This window comes from Tympanuchus pallidicinctus, unplaced genomic scaffold, assembly GCF_026119805.1.
Source record: "Tympanuchus pallidicinctus isolate F22 unplaced genomic scaffold, pur_lepc_1.0 scaffold1, whole genome shotgun sequence".
Lineage (NCBI taxonomy): Eukaryota > Metazoa > Chordata > Aves > Galliformes > Phasianidae > Tympanuchus > Tympanuchus pallidicinctus.
The window spans coordinates 80,314,409-80,337,569 of NW_026294618.1; the positions used below are offsets into that span (position 1 = coordinate 80,314,409).

The window sequence follows — 23,161 nt, forward strand, 5'->3', positions numbered from 1 at the left end:
TAAATAAAATCGTAAAGATTACTCAAAAAGGTTTATTTGAATTACACCAGATTCAGATTTTGACCTTCCTTCAGTATTCAGTGATTTCTTCCTTTTCTTTATTTAAAACTGCCATCGCATCTTTAAATTTTGAAAAAAAAACCATCAAAATGTAGTAGAATTGAAAATTTTGCAAATACAATAAAGATTTTGGTTTTAGTTTGTCAATTTGTTTTTGTTTCTTCAAAATGTTGCTCTTTCATTGAAATGAATTCTTTCCTTGATGTGGTTTCTGTCTGAAGATTGTAATATTCAGGAAATTATTTGGTTCTCCATGAAAGGGAACAATGAAAATTATTAGTGGTACTAAGAGAATTCCTTTATATTTTTGCTTAACAGATTTACACTAAAGAATGTGCTGAATTATTGAACCACAAAAGTATGAATATTGAAGATGCTGTTCATGACTTAATCTCTGTATTTGAAAAGAACTATGAAATTAAGTATTCTAAGAAAGCCCAAAAAAAGCAGGCACCACCAGGTGGGTAATTATGATTGTTTAAATATTTTTTTTTTTCTGTGGATTTAACTAGTACATATCAGAATTGAATCATTTTAGATAATTTTCTTGAGTTTTCTTCTTCTGGCCGTGGTTTCATCTGTTTACCTTTCTGCATTCATTAATGACTCCTATACTAAGTCACTAGTATAATTGATTACTGATGGAGTTTCTAGAATTGAACTCTTTCCTGCTTAGATTTACCAAGATACTCTTTTAGTAGCCTGCTGTTCTTGTAACTTTACAGTTTCTTTTCTCCTACCTGTTCTTTTTTTCCTACATTTTGCTCAATTTTTTTCCAACTTATTTTCTTTAAGTGAAATATAGTGTTCTTTTCAGCTACATCAAATACTTTGTACTGCCTATCTCTTAGTAATTTTTCTGTCACAGTTGTATTTTATCATAATTATCACTGCTCCCTATACAAAAAACAAATTCTACTGGCTGGTCAATTTAATTAGTACAGTCAACTGACCGTCAGTTGTTCGTACAAGGCTCAATGTTGATCGGTGTATCTGGACCCCACTGCTCTGGGGTGTGCTGCAAAGATTTTTAGAAGTCCTGTAGCATTGTGTTTGTAGGTTTTTTTCAACAACAGTATGTATTTTGAAGTTTAATCAGTAAGGGACCCCCTTTTTTTTAGCCAGGATTTTTTCCTCTGGGTTCAGTTTCTTTGAGGTATAGAGGTGTGGTCAGGGTTAGCACTCCAGATAGTTAAAAACCATATAACCAGGACAAAAAACCTAATGAAAAGAGGCTCCTCTGTATGGTGTTAAATAGTTTATACTGATTTGTGGCCTCTTCCAGCTGATATATTCATGTTCTTCTACCGGTCATTACACACACATTTGTACTGTATAACGTTTGTTAGCATGAAGCTTGTAAGCTGACCTCCTAACCAGGCTCCTATAAAATTATATGAAAGACATCCAGTTAGCTGATCCAGTTACTACTAAAACTAATAGCAATATTGCTTTGACTTTAAAGAGGTGGGGGGACAGCGTGCATCAAAGTACAACAAATATTTCAGTTTAAAAAAAAAAAAAGCATTTATATATATTTATTTTATTTTACAGGAAAAGGAAAACGTATAATGTTTGAAGGTATTGAAGATGAAGATGGAGATACTGCAGCTCTTCACGGTGATGACAGGAAGGGCAAAGATAAAGAAGATGAGTTTAAAGAGGTATTTTGTGATAAGAAGAGGTTTATCTATTTTTAAGACTGATCAAATTAGTATAATTGAATATCTTGAGGATAAAATTGAATATCAATAAGTCCTGAACTGGTCCTACTTCCTGCAGGCTATAGCTCTCCATGCACTGCTCCAACATGGATCTGTGCTGTGGGGTGCAGCTTTCAGGAGTGGAGTGCTCCATCAGTGGTCCCCATAGGCACCAGCTCTGCAGTACTGTGGGCTCCTCCATGGACCATGCGTGGAGATCTGCTTTGCATGGTGGCCATTGGCTGCAAAGGGACAGCTCACTCAGCATTGGCCTTCCTTGGACTTCAAGGAACATCTGCTCTGTGCCTGGAGCACCTCCTGCCCTCTTTTTGCACTGCCCTTGGTGTCTGCAGGGCTGTTTCTCTCACGTTCCTCACTCTTCTAGCTTCTGTGTTGCACAGCAGTTTTTTCACTTTCTTATATCTGCTCTCCTTAAACCACAATCAATGTCACTCAGTGCCTCAACTCTGGCCAGCAGTGGGTCCCTTTTTGTAGGAGCTGCCTCTGATCTGACATGGGGCAGTGCTGGGCTCTACTCAAAGACAATCTCTGTAGCACATCCCCCCCACTACTGAAACCTTACCATGTAAGACCAATAGAACATATTCCTAATTTTTTTTGTTTTCTTCTTAATCCAGTACAGTGAGGTTTTACCATTTTTGTCTCTTATTCAAGAAAGATAAATGTGAATACATGCCGTTCTTCTTCAAAAATTTACAATTGGGGGGTGGGGGCAGTGTCTTTTTTGTTTTATGCTCGTTTGAAGAGCTGAACACATGCTTTTCTGAATGCATATGTGACTTCAGCCAGCTCTCAGTCTTCCAAATAAGACAAATTGAGATTTCTCAGATGTTATACTACATGTAGGTTGCTCCGAAAGTATTACTTTCTGTTTTATGTCAGTGGAAACTACAACAGATACAAAGATCATAATAACGCTTTTTGATAGAGCAGTTTCTCAGCTACAAAACACTGTTTTTCAACATAGTCAACACTATTAGCTATGTGTTTTCACCAGCAATGAAGAAGAGCCTGCATGCCATGCTCATAAACAACTGTACCAGCGGTGGTGACCAGTTGTGGCTGTTGCCACTGCTGAAATGCACCACCCAGTGCCTCACTGTGGTCATATCCATTGTTTGGTCTCCATAAACAATCAGCAAGCATCAATGAATATCAATGGGTACCATTTATTCCACATGGAGAAATTCAGTGACACGCTGTTTTAGAATCATAGAATCATAGAATCGCCAAGGTTGGAAAAGACATAAAAGATCATCCAGTCCAACCATAAACACGTTTTTCTCATACACGCTTTCCATGTCAGATGCCATTGTGTCAGAATGTCCCTCTGCTGCCATCTGTTACATGGAAACAAATTGGTGGAATGATTCAACCTCTACTGCCTCTACCTCTACTCTACCAGCAACATCAGCCTCTAACTTTGTGGCCCAACATGATAAATAGGAGGCATTACTGTTGGAGCTGCCCTTGTATATGTACTTTTTTCATACAATTTTTACTTACTTATTTCACTCACAAGGTGGTTTCCTACCTAACGTCAGCCCTTGTGTTTCTCATGTGGCTTACAGCATAAATTTTCTTAGACTAGGACTATTGCATTTGAGCAATAGATTTTGAAATAATCTTCAGCTTCCTGTCTAAGTACAATACTAAATGATGTATATTTTTCTCGTTACAGAAATGTAAAGAGATGGTTGCCTATTTCAGTTATCAGCTGCTAGATAGTCTCCAGAAAGCTACTCGACTATCTTTGGACAGTCTTAAAAAACGAATATATGTTTCAACGTGAGTTGCAAATGCAAAATCTCTTCTGTAGCAGTACCAAAACAAGATTGTTATTTTTATGTATAATTGCACATATATATTAACACTGAGTGCCTGTGTTATTAGTCAAACAGCTCCCAACCTTTCGCAGATCAAGAAGAACCAGGAGAGCCGTCACTCTGCAGCAGTGATGCTTCACGCTCACACCTTTATGCTTTATGCTTCATGTCTTTAGATTGTCAGTTATGGCTTTTTTTTTCCCCCTACTTTTATTTCCCCTTGGCCTGCACCCTTTTGATTTTATTCTTATTCTTCTTATTTTTCTTGGAATTGCTTGCAAAATGCTATACAATTTATTTTCCAGTGTGGATAACTAAAAAGTGACCTTTCTGTGCCATTCATAGCAGTGTGACCATCTGTTCATTTTACTTCAGCATGTTGTTGGATTGTTTCCTATTGGTTAAAGATCATCAGTGCACTCATTATGAATTTTGTGTGACTATGAAAAGATCCATGCAGTTTAATGTGTTTTTTTTATTTGTTCAACTGTTTTGTAGTATTATTTCTATAGAGTTCTCTGTGGTGAATGAAACGTATAGACAGAATTTCTTCCATATAATATATTATCTATTGAAGAGCTAGCCTATTTAGATTTCTGTTAAGATGGTTTATTTTAAGTATATAAAGTTGACAGTATTTTATCATCATCACATGTTGAAGTTTGTATTACTTTTTTTCTTTTTATGGATGTCTTTCAGCAAAATTTATTCAAATTCTGATCTTACTGAAGTCAGTGAGAATTTTGTTGGATACAGTACAGTTGCAACAATTACAAACGTTTTCATCTTTGAATTTGTCTACAGTATCATATTGTTGAATGCTCAATTTTTTTATGTCACTCAGTCAAGTGGTAGCATTCAGAAACTGTTCTTTGCACTCTGTCTTTAATTTTAGTTTTGAGAGGCTTCAGATTGTGTGTTTGGCCTTTTGTACTAGCTTGTCTTTGAAACTGTCCGGTTGTATATTTATCTAAACTTCCAGGAGGCAACTCTTAGTGTTGTAGATTGTTGCACGTAATGGTTGATGAAACCTTTGTATCCCCTACTCAAAACACTGGGAAATCACTGTCATTCTTAAACTAAGAGATTGAAATCCAGAATCAGAAAATATTCTGGTTAAAAAGTTCAGAAAACAATGTCTATATCTAAAATAACCTTTGTCTGAATAATGAACTTGTGGCTATTTTCTTTATCCTTAAAACATAAAACTTGTCAAATAGCTAATACCCTACTAACATAAAAACTCTCCATGAAGGTTTCTGCTGAAATGGTAGCTCAGCTGTCATTTCTAAGATAATTTGAATGTGTTTCATAGTGAAGTATGTATGACATGTTTCAAAATTATTTTCAGCAAAACTACATTTAGAAGATCAACGTTTTCTGCTCACCCAAGCAAATCTGAAGAGAATGTTTCTTTTCTAAAAGCAGAAGTGCACCTTGCTATTCCTAATGCGGTAAGATATGTGTCTCATAGGTAAGGTAAAATACACTATTTTATAATGTCTCTGCATTTGTTCCAGCACAGGATGTATATGTACACTTCTACTGAACCAGCACCAATTCAGAAACAGAACCTTATTTTAACAAATAGGATTTTGTGAGTTCCTTGTTCTAATGCAACAACTGCTCAGTCTGTTAAGTTAATTTGTAAAACATTATAGTCTCTTTTTAGCAGTTCATATACAAGTTCTGAGTACTCCTGTGGGATAGTTTAATCATTTCAGAGTAATGGCTTACACTTCAAGAAACTATAAGGTAATTTTCTGAGGATGACATTTAGGACTGATTGTACCCCATGATTGATGTTTGTTCCAAAGTTTTTTTAAAAAGTTGGTTTTCTGTTCTCTCCTGTCTTGCTCTCAGGTAGATTCTTTCTCCTATTCACCATTCTGGAGAACTTGATAAGTACCTTTTCTCAAGCTTGTCCTACATATAATTATTTTCAGAGAAGAGCAGGATAAAGCTACAATTAACTGTATTCTGACAGTGCAGTTGAGAAAACTCTGTATTTGGGACTTCCTGGCTGTTTGTGTAATATTGAATAAAAGAGGCTAGTGGCTGACTTTTGGCTTCAAAGCCAGCTGACCTGAAATGGCTTCTATTTACAGTTACAAATGCTTTTACGCCTGAATCTAGGAGATTGTATTTAAACTGTCTTAGCAGCTATCATAATTTATATTCCAAACTGTGCCTGACTATTTATTTTGTGTTTGGTATTTTTTTGAGAGGGAGTGCTATTTTACATCATCTCAAACTATGCCAGGGAGCGTGCTATTATTTATACAGTCTGGAGGATGGCACACTAGAGCCGGTGTTTTGAGTCTGTTCTGTTTGCTAGTTGCTCTGGATCAAGAATTCTTGTTTTACTCTGTCACTGAATAAGTTCTCTACCTGTTTGGCTTTGGGAATTCTGGATACAAAATCCATTGTGAAAATGTAAGTTGAGATTAGGGCTAATGCATTTTGTATTTACTGTGCTTTTTATAGTTTTTGAAGCAATACTGCTCTTGGGAGAAAAAAAATAGATCAGTACTTATTCAAGTAGAACCTTTGTCGCTGTGATATAGGTGATTGTTGTTTTCCTTAAGTTGTATGGCATGAAAACATATATATGAAAGCACTTAGAAGGAGAGGTTATATAGTTTTAAATATTCTTTAAGATGAGCACCCATATGCACGTTTATGACCAACCCTCTTAAAATTCTCTCTCACAGAACTTAGGATCTAGAGGTTAAGAGAAACAGAGAGGAAGATCTTGGTCTGATGTTTCTAATGCTTTAGAATTCTAGGTTGCAGGGGAAAAAACCTTGTAATGTATATTGCAGATTATAAAAACGTTTTAGGAATTGTAAAAACAAAACAAAAGCTACTGATACTTGGATGACAGTTTGTCTGCTGCAGTGTAGCTCTACAAATAGGTGGCAGATCAGTACAGTGTGTTTCGTTTCTTGAGAGGCAATTCTGAGGCAGACATACTCCAAGAGTTACATTTTCTGGATCCTCTTCTGGGGCATGTTCCACAATTCACTGTGGATGAAGTAAAGCTGAGATCTTAAAGAATGACAGTCAGTTGCATTTTTTTCCAACAGTGTTCCAACTGTTTTGAATAGGTTATGGTTCCCAGTTTAGATGATATGCAGCAAGCCATCAATCGTATGATTCAGCTGATTCTGGATGTAAGTCGTGGAGTTTCTCAGTGGGGACAGAAGCATTTGCTAAAATCTAATTTAAAAACCGGATTATTGTCTACATCAAGAGTAGGAAAAACAGCCAAAAAGGAGGAAAGTAAGTTGATTTATTTTGATTTTCTAATTAATTCAAGTTTGAATTCTAATGAAAATGCCATATTCTTGTTATGATTCCTTTGGAAAATTGTGAACATCTAGGAAATTTTTTCTTCCTGATAGTCCAGTATTGAGACTTTAAAATTGCTGGAAAAACAGAAGTGGCAGAAGACAGTCCTCATGATACAGCCCTTTTCTTTGTCAAAATACAACATTAGCAAGTAATCATTTTCATCACCATCAAGCCATTCATCAGCAATGGTCAGTGAGAAAGGAATGCAAGAATGATAGATTATATTATTGTTTGGTCAAGGAGATCTAAGGGAGTGTGTTGGTGTGGATGAGCCAGTCTGAGACATTGTTTCTGGTGCCCAGATCCCTGTGATGGTCTTCATGGTAAAATAAAATGCTTTGGTTAAACAGTGTGAGCATCAGGAAGAGTGAGTTTTCCTCCAACATTCTGCTAAATCTGCTTCAAAATGCTCAGGCACTTGGTATGACAGAAAGGGTTAATTAGATCTCACTACTGTCAATGTCTAAAATAATTCTGATTGTATCAAAAGTTCATTGAATATTTAGGGACACAATAGATTGCATTTTATTTTCCTTCTATGTGAGTTTACTTTTAAATCTTAAAGGAGACAGAGCTCCTGTTTCAGCATGAACAGTGTAACTGGAGCAGCAGCTATCAGTGTTTAAACCTTTCAGTTAAGACTGAAAAGACTTAGATACCAACAGATAAGTGCAGACTCAAAACACAAACTTTATTTTTGCACTCATAAAAGTTGTAAATTGGCAAAGTTTTATGTTTGTGTTTCTTTCTTGGTTTGTGTTTTTTTTTTTTTTTAAATCTCTGGAGCCTAACAAAAAGCTATTTATTGAGATTTCTTGCAGTTTTAGAAATTTACAGTATTTTAAGGGGTTTAAATAATTTAAAACACTCTATGAATTTAAAAGGAAAAAGCACATAATATTTACTGGACCTTGTCATGTTCTAGTTGCAATTAAACTAGACAAAGTAAAATTATAGTTGTGAGTATAGACGACTCTTTTCTTTCTGTTTGGAAACATTAACTCCAGGCTGAATATGGCCTAACTCTATAGAGCCTGACCTGAACTAGCACCTGACCTGGTACCTATATATTAAGCAGTTATGTAGAGAAGGTTGTTTAGCCTTACTGAACAGCGTAGTTGCTGTTTAGAGGAAAACTGTCACTAACTGGACTTTTAACAACTTTTACATTTACATTTTATTTTGCAGAAAGAGCTGAAGATGGGATGAAAAGAAAACTACGAAATTTTTACTCAGGTGTTGCTGAAAGTGAAGATGTTTCTAAATTAGTTGTGCTCCTCTCTTCTTCTATGAATTCTTTAAGAGAAATAGCTAGTGAAACTCTGCAGGATTTTCAGAAATATAAAGTGCTTTGGACAGAAGATAGAGATGCCAAAATTCAGGTGAGTTTAATGTTAATCTCCTGCAGGACTGTTCATTAATCATCTTTTCATAATTTAAAACTAGAAAACATTAAGAAAAAGAAATATGAAGGAAAAGAGCATAGAAAAGAAAGCTAACAGCTCAAATTCTTTTTCGATTTTAATAGTGGTAGGAGTGATAGTATATTTCCTAAGCAGAAGGGATTGCACACTACCTACTGTTAGGTTGAGGGCAGGGTTTTTCTGTTTCTATGCCTTTATAGGTGCTGATAAAGTGGTCTTAATTTTTTAGTTTGTTAACTTTTTCTTTGTATGGCTCTGGATTTAGGGCCCCATAAGAAAACTCTAGTCTTGCATGATATATGCAACAACTCATAGAGCTTGTTACAGCTTCAGTACTGATTACCTGTTCTTTTTTCTGTATGGAAAGTATTTAAGGCTCTTATTTTGAGCTGAATGCTTATTTTTATTCACTGTTCTTCCTTTTACAGTCTCTATTCAGCAGATAACTCTCTATTCCCTTCCTTGTTTGAATTATAGAATCCTGGTTGTTGTTAAGAGGGTGACTTCTCTAAGTTGAATCCTCAGAAGTGGTAGAAACATGTAGCACCTACTACAGAAAGAAAAATATTGTTTCTAGTAATTTTAAGTTTTTGGGAATTCTACTTCAGAATGTTCACATTACAACACATCTACAACAGCATTTTAATTAAAATTCAGTAGAAGAAAGTTGTCTGCCATGTCTCCTTTATTTAACCTCATTTTAATTCAGTTTTCTATTTAATAGAAATATTCTGTATGTTGCATTGTTTGTAGATAGATCAGTGAGTATTACATCACCTTGTTTACTGGTTGAGTACTGGTCTCTTGGCTGGCACGGTGTGGCTTGTACTAAGAAATATGCATTATATGCAGACGCAAGAATTGTACTGTTAGTCTAATTGAATTTTAAGTCTAGACAAATATTGTAACTTTTGACCTAGATAATGCTAAAGAAAAGAATATTGTTACAAAAGAAGCCTCAATAATTGGGTGTTTAGTGTTTGTGCACACATGCCCCTCCTTTCTTCAGCCTGTGTAGGTATTCTGAGACAAAAGAAGTATGAAGCATCTTATAGTGTTTATTGCTTACCCATGAAATATAGACATATTGAATGCAGCTTTTGAGTAACAGTTTCAAAATGCAGCTTTTCAGAATGACAGAACCTTTGTACTCTTGACTTCTTCTGCACATGGAGCTGCTTACAAAATTTGTTTTACTGTGGTTGTTTTACATTACACTGATGGTGCAACTTTTATGTATGTGCAGGCATGTGCTCTTTTTTTAATCTCTGTTAAGATCATCTGTTTTCACAAATAGTCAACCAATGTGTTTTGGATGTCTATTTCTCTGTTAAATTTGATTGGAATTTGTCAATAAGATTGAGAATTATTGACAGATAATTGAATATATTTTCATGCATAATCCCGTGCATATTAGTAATCTAGTAAGTGAATGGAAGGCTAAATTCAAATGTAGTATTAATGTGGTATTAATATAAATTTTCAATAATTCCTGAATAAGACTCACTTTTTTTTTTTTTTTTAAACCTTCACATAGCAATTTTTGGCCAGTTGTCCATCTCTGACTGAAATTAGAGAAGAAATACTTCATTATGCTATGTTTGAGCAAGAGATGGAAGATTTGAAACCCACTCTTCTTCTTGGTCCGATTGAATTGCACACAGGTATGATATTTTCTTTTCTTTGTACATACTGTGGTAATAAAAAAAAATAGTCATGTTAATTGGTTTATTCTTTGAAATAAAACGTTTACAGATATGAATAGAAATTACAAAGGAGTTTTATTTTCATATTGCTGCAAGATGCCTTGCAGTTTTACTTGTCAAGTATTCCAAATCCCAGTACTGAAATCCCAAGATACCATTTAGAATGCGGATAAAAGCCATTTAAATATCACTCATCTTCATATGCTTGGGTAATATATATTAATTAAATATAATCACTAAGAATTTAAACTTATAAGCAGACATTTTTCTTTTTCATTCATCTTTGTGTGTTCTATTATATAAGCTTGCCTTTGTGTTTTATGGATATACCATACAAAAACAGAAATGTATTTGAGTATACCAGAAACTGTTAAAATACAGTAATTGGATTGCACTTCTGCTGACATTCTTCTGCTGACATAATTGCGCTACAGAACTATATGTGTTGTGTGGTTTTTTTGTTTGTTTGCTTTTGTTTCTAAATCAGGACCATTGAAAATAGCTTTATCTGCTGAAGCCAAAGCCTGGAAGTTACTCCTTTGCCGTTATTTAAATGAGGAATATAAAAAGAAAATGACAGACATGACATCATTCATCACCACATATTTAAAGAAATTGTCTCGACCTCTGAATGACCTAGATGATGTCAGGCTTGCAATGGAAGCTTTATCTATCATACGTGATAATAAAATAGAAATGGATATGACTCTGGGACCTATTGAAGTAAGATGACTTTTAATTTTTTGTTTTTATTAATACAGCATTATATAGTAGGAGTCATAAAATAAACAGAACAAAACAAGGTTACTGTCACGTAGGATTTGGGCAGAAGATAAAAAACAAAATAATATTTATTGCTATTTTTATTAAAAACTATGAATCAAAATAATATACATTGCTTGATCCAGTATAAATACAGAACAAGAAAAACATTCTCTATTAAATTACAATTTAAATATGTATGTTTAATAAACAGATGAAAACACGAGGAGAAGATAACATTAATGTCCCTTTTTCTGTATGCTTTCATTAGATTTAATCCTCTTCCTAATACTTCTATATCTATAAGCAAAGATTTTGATCATATAACACCATCAAATACACCCAGAATACATTTATGAAGTCACACATCACTGCATGCTGTCAGAAATTGTCAGCATTCTTCAGGTTTTCCTGATATCACTCAATAGAAGAAGCTCATTAAGCTTTATATATACTTGGAATTTTTTTTTATTATACTCAGAAGCAATCAATTTAATGTAACATGTTTTTTCACATTGTCATCCAACTTTTGCAGAAGAAATTTTACTGTTGAATACCAACATTTTCATTCTGAAAGTCATCTATTTACATGATACCAGAAAGGACTTTTAGTGGATTTCTGTCTTTTTTGATAGCTTTTAAGAAAGAAAAGTGTGTTCTGAATATTCTCTTAGGCTGAGTGTCTGCAGGATACTTTTCAGGCTAAAGATACAGACGTGATCATTAAATGCCTAGGTATTAAATAAAATATACAAGAGAAAATGAGGTCAGCACTATTTAAGAAAACTATATAAGAAAACTCACATTTTTTAATAATTTGTGTCTTGTTTGTAGAGAGTAATAGAAGAGGGTATTCAAACTACCTGAATGCAAATAAGTTGCAAAAGTGAAAAAAATACAGGTTCATTATGTAATGATACACGTACAAGCATTTGATAGTTTGAAAAATACAGCAATAAAGATTTTATAAATGGCAAAATATTTCATAACTAACTATTTTAGTGTGGATAATTATTCAGTGTTCAGAAAAAAAATCATTAAAATCAATTAAAATTGAGGTTCTAGAATACAGAAAACATCGAGATAATAAATTCTCTTATATAAGATTCAATTTCTTTTGTGTATTTTCCTGATATTTCATCACTTACAAGCTTTTTATATTAAAGAAATATATTCTTTTTTACTGTTTTGACCTCATTCTTATTCATTCTCTAACCTTATTTTAAAAGAAAAAAATCAATATTTTATGCTTAAGTTATATGATGAGATTTTATTTGAGATATACATAACACATGGAAACTTTGTTTCTGCAAATGAGTTAAAAATGGATCGTTACTAAGTTTTGTTTGTTTGTTTTAAATTTAGGAAGCCTATGCCATTTTAAACACGTTTGAAATTGAGGTTACAAAAGAGGAAGCAGAAGGAGTTGATACACTCAGATATTCTTTTAATAAATTACAAGCTAAAGCTGTAAGTGTATAAAAGTATGTTTCTGTGTTTTTCAGAGTATAAAAGGTGGTGTGGGACCAATTGTAACTCCATCCTGTTTTCTCACTCCTTGTCTCAGTTGCATACTAGTGTCTATCTATACCATTGAATATGATCTTCATTTTCTAATTTTATTTTATAAAGCAGCTCTTTACTATTTAAATATTATTACAGCTCATAGGTAGAGGTTTAAAAGCTGCAAGAAAATAAGAAATTTATTACTTTTCTTCATTTGTCCCGCTGTTTTAATTCATGTTTTTGCTTCATTCTTAGGTCTGATCAGGAAGATTTAGGTTACAAGAGTTTAATAAGTGCATACTTTGTCACTGCCCTTTCCCTTAAATGATGGGAATTTCACACTTACCTTTATTGTTTAGGACAGACTTATATCCATCAAAGCTCAATGTGCATTGGATGTTGTCCTGAAATGTAAATTTTTTTACGTGGAAATATATAAACATTTTATTGCAATAAACATCTTGTCACACATATTAATAATTCTAGAAAGGACTCAAGAAGTCAAGTGGTATTTTTTTCATTTCCATTTCATGCAGTTCTTGATTATTTCTCTCAAGCTTTTGAACAAATAATAAAAAAAATGTTTTGCATTGGAAAGGATCTTAAAGATCCTCTATTTGCAACTCCCTTCCTGTTGGCAGGGACACTTTCCACTAGACTAGATTGCTCAAAACCCCATCCAATTTCACCTTCAACAACATTTCCAGGAATGGGGCATCCATAACTTCTCTAGGCAACTTATTCCAGTGCCTCACCTCCATCTGAGTAAAAAATTTCTTCATAATATCTAATCTAAAACTAGCCTCTTGTCCTATCATTACACTCTCTGATAAAGAGTCCCTCTCCATCTTTCTCGTAGGCCTCCTTTAGGTACTGGAAGTTGTTAAAGAAAATTCTGAACCATCATTGAAGAAGAAGAATGTAATATTTTGGGTTTAGAGAGTTTTTTGGAAGGAAGGAAGTACCCTTTTGTTCCCTTCTCACCCTTCTTCATAATGAAATATGTTTATTTATAAATGAAGGGAAAATTTATTTGTTTCTACTTTTTATCTAAAAAAATAGATCATGTAGCACTGTAAAGAAAAACAATACCTGTTTAGCTGCAAATAATTCATTTCAGTAGCTTAGGAGTTTAATAATTTTGTTTATGATTTTTTGTTTATATGTAGCTCCGGATACCTGTTCCTTTTTTTCTTTTAACAGTGTTCTTTATTAACCTTTTGTCTGTCAGATCAGAATTCAAAATGAATTGACTCGAGTTCAGCCCAAATTTAAAAGCAATTTACTAGAATCAGTTGCAGTTTTTCGGGAGGATGTATCAAACTTTGAAACATCATATGAAACGGTAACTAACTTGAACTTTTTGGTACAGTTTGTACTTAGTTTTTCAGTATTTTTTGTTCACATCATGTAGACATCAGAGTATTATTCTGTTGAGCTACTGAATGTATGGTTGAGTTACTAATGTCATGGTTCCTAAAAAGGCATTGTTTTAGGTCAGTGTTTTCAGTCTGGAGTAACAGCAACACAAACAGCTCTACAGCTGAAAACAATTCTGGTGGGGATTCTTTCCTTGAGATACATATTTAGAAATGAGTTTAGGAATTGCGGCACGTTATAATATCTTTTATTGTACCACATTATGATGTTGTTGCTGTATACCACAAGAAGATATTGTTGGCCCACTCACTGATTTTGTTTTGTTTAATTTTAAAAAAAATGAGAATATGAGAGTCTAGTACTATCAATTCAGTTAAGCCAATGGGTGAATATTATCTTTAATTAGATTTATCATTGTAAGTATTACATCACCAACAGACATAAGTTGATTGGAACTTGACTGTCAATTGATTATGTAGTTTGGACTTCAGTCACTTTGGAAATTAAAATTCAGTTTCTGTTTATTGATTGTTTAAAAGGAAGGCCCTATGGTTCCAAATATTCCACCTCAGGAAGCTAGTAATAGGCTACAGATCTTTCAGGTAAGCAACTATGCAATTAATTTTTGAAAGAATTAAAATTAGATCCAGTGTTCCTTTTCAAAGTAAGTTTAGGAAGATACATTTACAAAAGATTGCAGTCTTCACTAATACTCTATGTAGAATGCTGTTAGCTATAATTTTTTCAGGCACTGTGTTCCTTAATGTAGAGTAGTTGATTGGTTTATGTGCAGACTTGCTCCACGCTTCATGTTTCATGAGCAGAAATTATTTACTTGAAGCAGTGTTTAAAAAACAACAACAACAAAAAACAAGTATCATGGCTGAGAAGAAGGCAAGTTACACATCAGCCACATGAGACAGTATTTTCCTCCTCCTGTAAACATCACATCTTCCATTAGATATTTCCCTTTCAGCTTGATTTTTGCTTGTTATCAGCCTTAGATCATGGATCTCCAGTTGACTTTATTCAGTTTTAGTTTATAACTTTTTTTTGCAAATAGTAATAAATTGATTATTTTTTTTCTGTAGGACTTTTCTCAGTCACATATTGTATGTGATTCTGCAAAAATGAACTCAACGTTCTTGAAAAGCACTGACAAAGTAGAAAAATGTACTTGAATCCCAACATGTCTCTAATATAAACAGAAAATGGAGAGACTTCAAATTAATTTGCTTTTCAGATACATTGTTTTTAGATACGTTTATTTTGCTAAAAGAATGCTTTGTACTACTTATTACTAAAATCATTCTTCTTTCCACTTTCCCATGTTGGTCCAATACTTTAGAAAGCAGTTATACTTTTCCTGAAAATAATTGTGTTGGCATTCTCCAATGTTTTTATCCATACTGAACAATTTATCAACTAATACAATTTTTTTTTTCTGTCTGGAGGATGAGGAATTAATTTCACATCCAATTTTTGTAAAATATTTCTTCAAATTATTGCTTCTCATGTACATATGGGTCACTCCTATGAGTCTGCATTCCATGCTTGCACAAATCTAGACCAGGGGAGATGACCTTTGTCTCTGTAGTGTTGCCACTACTGAAAGGTATCGCCTGCTGTCTTGTGGTCACATCCACTGTTTGGTCTCCATAAACAATCAGCAAGCATCAGTGAATGTTAATGGGTGCCATTTTTTCCATATGGAGGAATTCAGCCACACACCTTTTCTGCATATGCGCCTCCATGTCAGATGGCAGCAGAGGGGCATTCTGACACAAAGGCATTTGTCACATGGCAACGAATTGGTGGAATGGTTCAACCTCTACTGCCATACCACCAACATCTGCCTCTGACTTTGTGGCCCAGCATAACAAAATACGAGGCATTACTTTCAGAGTCACTCTCATATATTTTCACTAACTGAATTCAATATATGGATTTGAGCATTGCTTTACATGAGAATCATTTAAAAATTTTCTGTGAAAATTATTTTTCAGACATTTAAATATGCTTCTAATAGAAGTTTTTAAAGACAAGTTTAGAACTCTAATGATTTCTTATTAGATAATTTAAAATGTAAAGTATTTTTTTTAACTTTGCCTGTATGAATCCTAATTTATTCAGAGTAATTTTGATGAACTTTGGAGAAAGTTTATCACATACTCTTCTGGAGAACAGTTGTTTGGATTGCCTGTCACAGACTATGAAGTTTTGCATAAAGTCAGGTAACTATTGAAATACAGCTGTGTTAGGTGTGTATTAGTTATATTAGAAAGGCAGAGGGTAACTTTATTTATATATTACGGTGGCAGAACCACACGAGATTATTTTGGAGGTATCATACTAAAGAAGCAGAATGCCATGTCCTAAAAATATACCCACATATATGGATATATATTTAATATTATACTTACAAAATAGTAACAAGAAGAAAGAGACAAGGAAAAGTCAGTGTGTAATCATATGTGATTTTATATCATTAGAGGTTTATGAAGTCTAAATTTTTTGAGCAGCTGTACTAACGAAAATCAAATACTAATGGTTCTGCACCAGCCATTTTAGTGATTGATGATGATTCATACAAATGGGGATCTGACCCTTTCTGGCTGTTTTTGCATTACCATTTTAGTTCAGATTCAGAGAGTGCTTCTGAAGTAAATTGAGTAATTGTCACCACTTGCCATGGCACACTCTGCTTTGCCCAACAGTGCCAGCTCAAGGTGGGTAGAATCATAAAATATCTATATTTGAAAGCAACCCAGGAGGATCAGAGCCCTTCTCCAGACTCTGCACGGAGAACCATAAAGGTTAAACCGTATGTCTAAGAGCATTGTCCCTATGTCTGTTGAATACCAACAGGCTTTAGTACATTGATCCTTTCCTGGGGAGCTTGTTCCAGTTCTTGGCCACCCTCTCAGTAAAGAACGTTTTCCTTATATTCAACCTGAACTTGCCCTGACTCAGGTTTAAGCTGTTCCCTTACATCCTATCACCAGTCAATAGAGAAAAGAGATTAGTGCTTTGCTCTGTGTACCTTATCTTGAGGAAGTTGCAGACAGCAATGACGTCACCCCTCTGCAAGTATCTTCAGCCACTCCTCATAGGTCATGCCCTCTTGAACTTTCTTCATCATTGTTGACCTCCTTTGGAGACATTCTATTAGTTTTATGTTCTTATATTTATATCCCAGAACTGCATACAGTACTTGAGGTGAGGCTGTTGATGCTGACTATGGGGGGATGCTCGCATGTTTTGGGTGAACTGGAGTTGTTTTGAACAAAACCAAAGCAAAACCTCCCCTATAGAAGTTTGGTGTGAAAAATAGGTATTCAGTATAGTCTACTTTTTGTGCATGTGGCTTTTATTAATGAACTGTTATTTTCTGGATAAAAAAAATGTAATCCATTTGATCTATCTCACATGTTGGTAATAATAGAGATACTATGTAGAGATGCTATGTATTTTAAGTACTGATAAATATCCAAATAGATTTATTTTTTTTTAATATGATTTTTTTTTTTTTCCAGAAAGGAGTTAGCCTTTCTTCAGAAACTGTATGGATTGTATGATACTGTAATAAACAGCATAAATGGTTATTATGAGATACTTTGGACAGACGTAGATATTGAAAAAATTAATGCTGAGCTTCTGGATTTTCAGAACAGGTGTGATCATAACATGAACTGTAACTTATGCTAAATGCATTAATATTCAGGTGACTTCAGAAAAGTTCTTTGCTATATTTACACATAAAACTTACACAAATAAGGTTTATCTTAAAGTGATGAGGCTTGCCAAGGAGAGCAGGATAATGCTGTAGTTTCATTTAGCCAGCCTTTTACCTGTGGTTTTGATAACAGATGTTGTGGTTTAACCCATCAGGCAGCTAAGCATCACGCAGCCATCCACTCACACCCCATAGTGGGATTAGAGAAAGAATTGGGAGAAAAAAAAAAAGGTAAAACCTAAGGGCGGAAATAAAGATGGTTTAACAGGACAGAAAATGAAGGAATAGTGGTAATAATAATAAAAGAATATTCAGAACAAATGATTCACAACACAGTTACTCACCACCCACTGACCAATGCCTAGTTGGTTCGTAAGCAGTAGCTGCCCAGCACTAGCCAATTCCCCAGAGTTTTATTGTTCTGCTTCCTCATCAGCATAAGAAGCTGAAAAGTCCTTGATTTAGTGTAAGCACTTCTCAGCAACAGCGGAAACATTGGTGCATTATCAACATCATTTTCATCTTAAATCCAAAGCAGGGAACCATACCAGCTTCTAGGATGAAAGTTAACTTTGTTTTATTACATTCCTTCAGAAGTATTTTATTTTGTTAGATTGCTTCAGAATGTTTTCTAACCTTATTAAGGACCTCTAACCAGTATGAGAAGATAATGTTATCATGTATTTCTAAATTGTGTATTTATCTCCAAAGTGATGCGATAATATGCATTGTGTATTACTGATTTCTGCAAGATTTACATATATGAAGTTAAAACTGCAAGATTTACATATATGAAGTTAACAATTTTTTTTTTAAATTAATAAACATTTGTAAGGAAAAGCAGTTAATGGACTAATGTTTTAATGCAAACTGAAATATTTCTATTTACTTGGTAAAAAAAAATGTTAAATATTATTGTTAGGGAGGATATTTACGCAAGTTTTTTTCTAAAAAGGTGACTAATTTGATGGTTTTACATAGAAAATGTTGACTTGGATGGCAACTAATTTACATCTCCTATCTGTTTTTAGAATGTTTTTAAGATTTTCTATATCTATAAAAGGCCATTTACTACTGCACCAACTTAACTCAATTGCAGGTGCCGTCGATTACCTAAAGGACTCCAAACCTGGCAAGCATTTTTAGATCTAAAGAAAAAAATTGATGATTTTAGCGAATCGTGTCCTTTGTTGGAATTGATGACTGACAAAGCAATGAAGCCAAGGCACTGGAACCGTATAGCTGAAACAACAGGACATCAATTTGATGTAGAATCTGATTCATTTTGCCTTCGAAACATCATGGAAGCCCCGATTCTTCAAAATAAAGATGACATTGAGGTAGGTAAATGCCTTTTTAGCACTTCATTTGATGTTATTATGTTCACCTAACTTTTAAAAATATTTTTTACATGTTAAGGGTCTTGTCTGTCAAGCAGACCACACTGGTTTAAATCAATACTGTGTTTAGAAATCTCATTTGTATGAAGAAAAGCAGAAATGGGAACTGGAATCTTTGGACACATATTTGTAGATAATCTCTTCTTCCTTGTCCTGATTTTCTAGCATTACAGGTTGATCTGCTTAATTTTAAATTCAATTCTGATTTGAATGGGATATTGGATTTGATGATCTCCAGAGATTCTTTCCATCTGAGAGATGCTGTAATTCTATAAATTGAAATGAGACAAGAGTAAGAGTTGATAACAAATATATCTATGTCATTACTCAAAACCATATGGAAATGATGATTCAGAAATCTTATGATGCAGAAATAACAAAATATGAAGCCACAGAAATGGGATATAATACATTTCCAATGGAATATTTTTCATTTTTCCATATACTTCATTTCAGAGAGATTTCAGCAAAATTAGTACAGTGATTTCTGCATTTGTGATACAGCCATATTATCTTACAAAATTTCATACACTGATTTTAAATAGACCATCGTTAGAAGATCAACATTTGGAACAGTTTCATTTTTAAAAACTCTTTTTTTCTGTCCAGGATATATGTATTTCTGCTACAAAGGAAAAGGATATAGAAGCCAAGCTATCTCAAACAGCTGATATCTGGGGAAACCAATTTCTGAGCTTTTCACCATTCAAAGGAAGAGGAGAGTTACTGCTAAGGGGATCTGAATCAGCAGAAATCATAACTTTGATGGAGGACAGTTTAATGATTCTTGGCTCTTTACTGAGCAATAGGTACTTTTAAAATGATTTTGCATGGTGTTTTCAATAACTGTACTCTTATTAGAATAAATCAACAGTAAATTTGAATTGAATGTTATTTGTTAATGAAAAAAAAAAAGAATAAAAATTAAAATTTCTGATTTAAAAACTTCCTCTACTGGCAGACATTGATATATTAGTAGCAACTTATTATCTCAATATACTTGAGTATTATAAAGTTGTTAGGGACTTTGTCTTGCTCTATAAGTTCTCTCAGTTCTCTCTTAGCCATCATATTTTAGCTTCCTGTTTAACAGTAGCTTTCTTGAGAATTAAATTTCTCTGTCTTTCTTCCTTTATTCCAGATACAATGCACCATTTAAAAAGGATATTCAGAGTTGGATTTCTAAACTAAGTGGCTCTACAGACATAATTGAAGAATGGTTGGTTGTACAAAATCTCTGGGTTTATCTTGAAGCAGTTTTTGTAGGAGGAGATATTGCAAAACAGTTACCACAGGTAAACTTGTAATGTTTGCCTATTACTTATTAATAGCCTTCTGTGTACTAATTTCCAACGGAGGATGCTATGAAAGCACTTTTTTTTTTTTTTTTTTTTGGTGTATATAGGAAGCAAAGCGTTTTCAGAATATTGATAAGTCATGGGTAAGAATAATGCAACGTGCTCATGAAAATTCAAATGTAATTTCCTGCTGTGTTGGAGATGAGACTATGGAGCAACTTCTGCCTCACTTACATGAACAACTGGAATTATGTCAGAAGTCACTTACAGGGTATGAATTCTTTGATTATACGTATATATACATATATATATATATGTATGTTCGGCAGTAAAACGTCTAAATGGTTTTGTGAACATCTCCAGAGTCTGCGACTCCACCACCTCCGTGGGCAGTCTGTTCCAGTGCCTGATCACTCTTTCAGGGAAGAAGTGTTTCCTAACGTTCAACCTGAATATCCATGGCACAACTTGAGGCCATTTTCTCTAGTCCTACTGTTAGTTCCAAGGAAGCCTTATGTCAATGCAATCTCCCTTCAGGTAGTTGCAGAGAGCAATAAGATCTCCCTTGAGACTCCTCCAGACTGAACAATCCCAGTTCCCTCAGCTGTTCCTCTTAAGAACTGTGCTTCAGACCCCTCACCAGCTTTGTTGCCCTTCTCTGAACGTGCTCCAGTGCCTCGGTGTCTTTCTTGTAGTAGGGGATTCAAAACTGAACAGAGTACTTGAGATGCAGCCCCACGACTGCTGAGTACACAGGGTACACACTTCCCTGCTCCTGCTGACTGCACTATTTCTGATACAAGCCAGGATCCCATTGTCCTTCTTAGCAACCTGGGTACACTGCTTGTTTATGTTCAGTTGAGAGTCAACCAATACCCCCAGATCTGTTTCCTTTACACAGTCTTCCAGCCACTCTGTCCCAAGCCTGTGGCATTGCATGGGGTTGCATGCACTATAGCATGGTGCAGGACCTAGCGCTTGGTCTTCTTGAACTTCATTCCACTGGCTTTAACCCAGCTATCCAGCCTAACTAGACCCTCTGTAGAGTTTTCCTATCCCAAGTAGATTGACAGTTCCTATCAGTTTGGTGTGATCTGCAGACTCACTGAGAGTGCTCTCAATGCCCTCATCCAGGCTATCAGTAAAGATATTGAACAGAACAGGCCCAAGTACCAACCCCTGGGGAATACTGCTCTTGACTGGTTGCCAGCTGGATTTAACTCCATTCACTGCAACTCTTTCGGTCCAGCCATCCAGCCAGTTCTTGGCTCAGCAAAGAGTTTATCTGTCTAAGCATGAGGTGCCAGCTTCTCTGGGAGATTACTTTGGGAGACAGTGTCAAAAGCTTTGCAGAAGTCTAGGTAGATTAGTCAACAGCCTTTCCTTCATCCACCAAGCAGGTCACTAGATCATAGAAGGAGATCAGGTTAGTGGAGCAGGACCTGCCTTTCATGAACCCGTCCTGGCAAGGCCTTATCCCCTTGTTGTCCCACACATGTTGTGTATCTCCCTAAAAATGATCTGCTCTATAACTTTTCCTGGCACTGAGGTCAAGCTGATTGGCCTATAGTTCCCTGGGTCCTCTGTATGACTATTCTTGTAGATGGGAGTCACACTGGCAAGCCTTCAGTCCTCTGGGATCTCTCCAGTTGACCAGGAGTGTAAATAGATGATTGAAAGCAGAGTGGCTATCGCCTCCACCATCTCCTTCATGCATCCATCTGACCCGGTGGACTTATGGCAGTATAGGTGGAGTAGCAGGTCTCTATTTTCACCTGAATTGTGGGGCATTTATTTTGCTCCTCATCCAAGACTTCCAGGTCAAGGGGTAGAATATCCTGAGGATAACTGGTCTGACTTTTAAAGACAGATTTAAAGAAGTCATTGAGAACCTCAGCTTTTTCTTTTTTTGTTCCCTTTCACCCCAGTGGCCAGCCTGAGTTCAAACTGGGGTTTTCCATTTCTGATTTTCTCTGAGCACATCCCTAACAACTTTGTACTCTCCTGAAGAGGCCTGTCCCTTTTTCCACAGGAAGTGTATTCTCTTTTTCTCTTGGAGCTTCAGGAAAAGCTTCCTGTTCATCCACACAGATCATCTTCTCCAAGGGCTCTTATTGCAGCACAGGAGTATAGCTTGCTTCTGCACCTTAAAGACTTCCTTCTTGAGGAGTGGCCAGTCTTTCTTGGGGAAAAAGAGCAAATCCCAAGGGACGATTCCTACTAATGTCCTAAACAGTTCAAAGTCTGCCTTCTGGAAGTCCATGGTAGCAGTTTCGTTGCACCCCCTCCTGACTTCACCAAGAATAGAGAACTACCATTTCATGGTCACTGTCCAAAACAGCTCCCGACTCTCACATCTCCCACCAGCCTTTCTGTTTGTGAACAGCAGTTTAGAGGGGCACCTCCTCTGACAGGCTCTCTTACCAGCTGTATTGGGAAGTTATCTTCCATACACTCTAGAAACTTTTCAGACTCCTTCTTCTGCACTGTATTGAATTTCCATTTTATATCAGGGAAGCTGAAGTCACCCATGAGAACAAGGGCTAGTGATTGAGCAACCTCTGACAGCTGCTTGTAGAACATCTCATCTGTCTCTTCATCCCGTTGGGTGGTCTATAATAAACCCCACCAGAATGTCTGTCTTGTTGGCTGTCCCCCTGATCCTAACCGATAGAGATTCAACTTTATCTTCCCAGCCTCAAGTTCAACAACATCAAAACACTCTCTAGCATAGAGAGTCTCACCACCACCCCTCCTTCCTTGTCTTTCACTTCTAAAGAGCTTATAGTCATCCATTGCAGTCATGGGATCCATCCCACCATGTTTCTGTAGCAGCAACTAAGTCATAGTTTGCTGCTGCGCAGTATCTTACAGCTTCTCCATGTTGCCCATGCTGTGTGCATTGGTGTAGATGTGCTTTAGCTGAACCTCATCCCCAGTCTTGTCATTGTTCCTCCAGGCTCATCTCTACCAGGCCTGGTT

The 23,161-nt window shown here is 35.3% G+C and overlaps 1 protein-coding gene and 1 long non-coding RNA gene across 2 annotated transcripts in view; one reads left to right on the forward strand and one right to left on the reverse strand.

Annotated features, from left to right (window-relative positions):
* LOC128086990 (uncharacterized) overlaps window positions 1-23,161 on the reverse strand; it is a 435,001-nt gene that overhangs the window by 219,516 nt on the left and 192,324 nt on the right. The gene's annotated exons all lie outside the window — the stretch shown is intronic.
* Window positions 1-23,161, forward strand: part of DNAH8 (dynein axonemal heavy chain 8) — a 108,629-nt gene that overhangs the window by 19,802 nt on the left and 65,666 nt on the right. Inside the window, exons 19-35 of the mRNA XM_052695752.1 lie at window positions 379-520; window positions 1,615-1,724; window positions 3,466-3,572; window positions 4,962-5,064; window positions 6,721-6,895; window positions 8,156-8,349; window positions 9,929-10,055; window positions 10,585-10,820; window positions 12,225-12,329; window positions 13,597-13,710; window positions 14,285-14,347; window positions 15,879-15,979; window positions 17,282-17,419; window positions 18,581-18,821; window positions 19,491-19,690; window positions 20,023-20,176; window positions 20,287-20,450. Coding sequence (XP_052551712.1) covers window positions 379-520; window positions 1,615-1,724; window positions 3,466-3,572; window positions 4,962-5,064; window positions 6,721-6,895; window positions 8,156-8,349; window positions 9,929-10,055; window positions 10,585-10,820; window positions 12,225-12,329; window positions 13,597-13,710; window positions 14,285-14,347; window positions 15,879-15,979; window positions 17,282-17,419; window positions 18,581-18,821; window positions 19,491-19,690; window positions 20,023-20,176; window positions 20,287-20,450 — 2,474 coding nt within the window. The remainder of the gene's footprint in view (window positions 1-378; window positions 521-1,614; window positions 1,725-3,465; window positions 3,573-4,961; window positions 5,065-6,720; window positions 6,896-8,155; window positions 8,350-9,928; window positions 10,056-10,584; window positions 10,821-12,224; window positions 12,330-13,596; window positions 13,711-14,284; window positions 14,348-15,878; window positions 15,980-17,281; window positions 17,420-18,580; window positions 18,822-19,490; window positions 19,691-20,022; window positions 20,177-20,286; window positions 20,451-23,161) is intronic.